At 35.1% G+C, this 5521-nt stretch overlaps 1 protein-coding gene across 1 annotated transcript; it reads right to left on the bottom strand.

Moving 5' to 3' along the window:
* Nucleotides 1-6: 6 nt before the first annotated feature.
* Nucleotides 7-3952, bottom strand: LOC107687285 (ribonuclease inhibitor-like; the record flags this gene model as incomplete). The annotated part of the gene is made up of 8 exons (XM_016484557.1): nt 7-55; nt 524-697; nt 888-1061; nt 1937-2110; nt 2672-2845; nt 2986-3156; nt 3202-3375; nt 3779-3952. Coding segments are annotated over 8 exons (1264 nt in total), but the record flags the coding sequence as incomplete, so codon positions are not given.
* Nucleotides 3953-5521: the final 1569 nt, after the last annotated feature.

The raw sequence follows: 5521 nt of genomic DNA on the forward strand, positions 1-5521 counted from the left end.
CAGAGCTGAAGTCAGGAAGACACACTGCTTCTCTTTAATACTGCATTTACACAGACTGAAGACAGAAACAGAAAAACAATGGTTCAGATTCTTGATGGCGTCTTATAAAAGAGCAACAGAAGACATACTGTATAGTCCTCCATATAGTCTTTAGTTGCCATAGTTTAACTGTTTTTAATTGTTTTTAAGTTCCAAATGCCAGAAGCTGTTGTTTTCTTCTCATTCATTTTTTAAAAAACTAGAGACATACATTTCTTTTTTTTTTTGTCTCTCATCCGTTGTTGCAGGCAGCAAATGTGAATCTCATAATATTTCTGCAGAACATGTACACAACCAGTACATTTTATCAAATACTTTAAATGAAATTAAATAAAATGTAATTTAATTAAATCCTATTTAGACACCTATTATTAAAGGTGACAAAAATACAGATATAGTGCTAGGGTTTAAATACTGTAAACTGGGCCTGTTTGACTAAACAGTGACTTTCAATCAAACTGCTGTACAGTATAATGATACTAACGCTAGTATTTCCAGATTGCATTGTGGGATCATCAGCAGATTGCTAAGGTTTTCAAATCCAGAGTCTCCTAGTTTATTCTCACTGAGGTCCAGTTCTCTCAGGTGTGATGGGTTTGATTTCAGAGCTGAAGTCAGAGCAGAACAACCTTCATCTGTCATACCACAGCCTCTTAACCTATATTAGGAAAAAGAGAAAAGCAGAAAATAAAACATTCCGTAAAGACATAGAAAGAGAGATCATCTTGACTTCACCAGATCACAAAATACTCAGGCTCTTTACAATATACAGACTATAAAGTGTCTTTGTTTAAAAGCTGTTGAAGTGATTTGAATCATTTTGATTCTTGTATGTGAATGTTACTGACCTCAATCTCTCCAGTTTACAGCGTACATCCTTCAGTGTTTCAGATACATGCTTCACTCCTTTGTTGTCTAGTTTATTTCTACTCAGGTCCAGCTCTCTCAGGTGTGAAAGGTTTGAACACAGAGTTAAAGTCAGGATGAGACACTGTTTCTCTGTAATACTGCATCCACGCAGACTGAAGACAGAAAGAGAAAAGACAATGAATCAGATCTATGAAAATCAATTAAGGTTTTGGAGGATTTGGATCGTTTGCCTGACTGTAATTTGTCTTCTGAAAGTCACACTTGAAATGATCTCGAACAGCATTTACATTATAAAGCATTACTTCTATTCCAGATGCATTCACTTCACGTCAATTTTAAGACTGGTTCTTCTGTCAATGGCACCCTTTAGCTCAACTGGGCAAATGTGTTTAGATCTGCTGTTCCCAGCTACATACAGTAGGCCTAAGGTTTCCTTAGTTAACTACATTAGTTAACAAGAACTAATGATGAACAATACTTTTACAGCATTTTTTAAATAAAAAGTTGTATCTCTTAACATTACACACTGTGAACTAACATGAACAACGAACATTAAAGATTAATCTGATCCAGTGTTCATTCATTAAAGTAGTGCTGTATGTGTGCTTGCTGCAATTTAAAAAATAAATGAATAAAAACTGTCCCTGAATTTAAGCAGGACTGAAGGATTAGGTTGAACATCAGCCGATAAAGATTGGTGGCCGATCTGTTGATACATCATTAATTTGCTTTGTTCTGAAACAGGCACTAAATTGTTGAAATGTTGCATTTTTGTTTTGAAGAGTTTGTAAGTTCTTTAAGAAAACCATTGCTCTCCCTCTACAGTATCTGAAATAATTAATAATGACCCATGATCAAAGTGACTTGGCCTACTGTTTAAAGCTAATTGTCATTTTTTTTAAATGATTTGTTTTTAATGGCCTGTTTAATTTTAATACTTCACACTGTGATGCCTCTGGCTCAAACAAATGAAAAAAAAAAGAAAATTGTATTATCAAATACATGTTAAATTATGTAAGATACTCACATCAGTGTGTTGAGTTTACAGTGTTTATCCTGCAGTAGAGCAGAGATCTGATTCACTCGTGTGTCTCCTAGTTCATGTTCACTTAGATTCAGCTCTCTCAGGAGTAACGGGTTTTTACCCACAATTCCAGTCACATACTGACAGGCTTCATCTGCAGCAGGACTTCTCAAAAACCTGGAAAGGGTAAAGCAGGATTCATTTTAATTCTGAAATAAATGTCCACTGCTTTACAAAACATGTTGATAAAACAGAATTCATTATTTTTCCTAATGACAAGCTCTAGTTACTGTTTTACTTTGAACATAAAAAAGTATTATTTTTTGACATTCAAATGTCAAAAAACAGTGATGTCTAAAAACAGAAACAGTGCAACAGTGCTAATGTCATGAGGAGTAGAAGAGCAAAAGATCTTTGAAGACACCACATGTTTGTGAAGAACTGGAGACTCATAGATCTGCTGTAGAGTGATACAGTGTTGAGAATCTGGGCTTGATGGAAATGAAACTACAGTGTATTCAGAAAAAGTTAGTAACAAACTACTGAGTATCAGCACATTTAGCGGCTCATAATGTCTATTTAAACAGTACTGTAGCTTATACCACAACAATTTGTCACCAACAACACAGTACCTCAGATGCACCAAATCAATGCATCTTATTGTATTACTGAAATAATATTATGTATGAATATTTAGCCTGCATGTCATTTATTTTGTATCATCTCATCACATCTCACCTCAGTGTCTTCAGTTGACAGTCTGGATCCTGTAGTACATCATTGAGCTGCTTCACTCCTGATTGTCCAGGATCATTTCCTGTGAGATCCAGCTCTATCAGGTGTGAAGGGTTTGATCTCAGAGCTGAAGCCAGAGCTTTATAACCTTCTTCAGTGATACTGCAGTCTGAAAGTCTATTTGGAAAAAAAAGTTTTATAATGATCAAAAAGTATTATGTGATTTATAGAATTAAAAACATATTTCTTACTGTTAAAATATACATTTTATTATGAAAAAAAAAATGTTACATTCAATTAATGATAATTCAACTCACCTGAGTTTCTCCAGTGTGCAGTTTTTATCTTCTAATCCGTTCTGGAGTTTCTTCACTCCTGAATCCAGCAGATTATTGTTGCTCATGTCAAGTTCTTTCAGACTGGAGTTTGATCTCAGGACTGTAGCGAGAGCTGAACAGCTTTTCTCTGTCAGACCACACTTACGCAGACTGAAATATTGAACAGGAGAGAGAATTTATAAACTCAATACTCACATCAGTGTGTTGAGTGTACAGTGTTTATCCTGCAGTAGAGCAGCGATCTGATTCACTCGTGTGTCTCCTAGTTCACGTTCACTCAGATTCAGTTCTCTCAGGAGTAATGGGTTTTCTCCCAGATGTTTAATCACATACTGACAGGCTTCATCTGCAGCATGATTTTGTAACAACCTGGAGACAGAAGTACACCGACATTTCACAACTGTACATTGCAGTGCTGCCTTCTACAACGAGATGAAGATCAGGAGACAATGAAGATCATCTTGATGCACTTGGTAGGCTTTTCACACCACAAATGCAACATAAAAGTAATTAAATTTTACAAGTATAATCCAAAATAACCATTAAACTCAAATCATTGCAAAAATAAATAATTAATTTATTAAATTATTTCAATCTTTTCACAAATCATAGTTCTTATTTATTAAAAAATAACTGAATTCAAAGGTAAGATGTGGTAAATTAATCTAGATGTAGGTACATGTAAATGTTGCACACAGAGATAAAAGATGGTTTGATGGTTTAATTGCATTTCAGTTAAAATCTTAAATGTATTGCACTTAAGGACACTCACCTCAGTGTTTTCAGTGAATAGGTTTGATTCTGTAGTAAATCAATAAACTGCTTCACTCCTGATTGTCCAGGATCATTTCCTGTGAGATCCAGCTCTATCAGGTGTGAAGGGTTTGATCTCAAAGCTGAAGCCAGAGCTTTATATCCTTCTTCAGTGATACTGCAGTCTGAGAGTCTAAAGAAAATAAAAACATGAATTAAAAGCAACATTATGGTTCAAATTCATCCATTCATTCAGTGCACAATCACAATTAATGTAAGATTTGATTAGAAAAATGAATGCATGGTTCTGATTGGCTACAGATGTGTTGATTATTTTGAATAACTGCACAGTTAAAGTATTTCCAGGCAGGTCTTGACTGCATTACAGTTTCATATCACTTCATCAGATTACTTTCCTAACAGTCTACAAAAGCAAAAGAACCAAAACCCCTGAAGATAATGACCAAGGAAACAACAGGATAAAAAAAAAAAACCCAAATGAAATGAAATGGCACGTCATATTCGGGCTAAGAACCGTTTATTAATTAGTTAATTGCTTTATATACGCATTAAAAAATAAATTGGTTCTTTTAGTAGCATAAAAATATTCCTATATTGTTTCAAACTGGGAATACATTTTATACAGAAAGTGAGCAAAGAACATCCCCATCACTGAAGCCATCAATGACGAGCATGAGTTCTGTCCTCTTACAAAAACTCCTCCTCATGTGTGATTGCAACATGCCTAAAAAGAAAATCTGATGTAACATCAGCAGATCTAAATTAAATCTTGAATTTGGGGTGAATGCTTGCTTATTTTAGTGTCGTTTTTTGCCCCAAGTCCCTATTAATTTTCAACCCTACTTGGGTTATGTACAGTATTAGAAATATACTTAAGAAAGTAAGAGACTGATTTTTACATTATGTGCTTTGTTTCAAAATGTCATCCTTAACCTAGGAAAAATATAATTGTGAACAAATGTTATAGCTATTTTATTTATTTATTTATTTTATTACTGTGATAAGAGATAACACTGTTGTGAGGTTAATAATGACATGACTTTTGTGTAAAAATGCACAAATGTGTTCTCTATGCACAGTTAGTAAATGAAAACCACTGTCTACAACAAAAACAACATAGTATTATTCAATTATTTCCACTATTGGAGGTGAACCGATTAAAATCTAGATATAAATATATACATACATTATATATATACGTGCGCATATCGCGTTTGGACTCGTTCTGTATCGCGTATCTTGTCAGTGTCTGCGTTTGCTTGGCCATTTGTTGTGGAAAAAATAAGGAAAGTGTGTTCAAGCGCCAGCAGAAAACAGTGTAAAGAAATACTCTTTGAGAGAAGCAGTCTCTATCAGCGGAAGTTAAAAGCAGCGCATAAGTGTATTTACTTGTCTCATTAGAGTTTAGTGCAGTTGTCGTTGCTAGGAAACGCTTGTTTTGTTTACTGTGTGGAGACGTGCTGATATCACGTTTGGTCTCGTTCTGTATCGCGTATCTTGTCAGTGTCTGCGCTTGCTTGGCCATTTGTTGTGGAAAAAATAAGGAAAGTGTGTCCAGCTGAATTAATTTAGTATTTTGTTAGATGGGAATAAAAAAGCTTAGTTTACCACGGCAGCCGTCGCGGCAGCCGTCGCGTGAAGGCCTCCTCGTGTGAAGACCGAAGAGTGTAAAGACCATCGACTCTACCATGCGACTCCACCAGGCAGGGACTCCGGCAAAGGATAAGTATCGCTATTTATT

This window comes from Sinocyclocheilus anshuiensis, unplaced genomic scaffold (assembly GCF_001515605.1).
Source record: "Sinocyclocheilus anshuiensis isolate Anshui unplaced genomic scaffold, SAMN03320099.WGS_v1.1 scaffold7770, whole genome shotgun sequence".
Taxonomy (NCBI): domain Eukaryota; kingdom Metazoa; phylum Chordata; class Actinopteri; order Cypriniformes; family Cyprinidae; genus Sinocyclocheilus; species Sinocyclocheilus anshuiensis.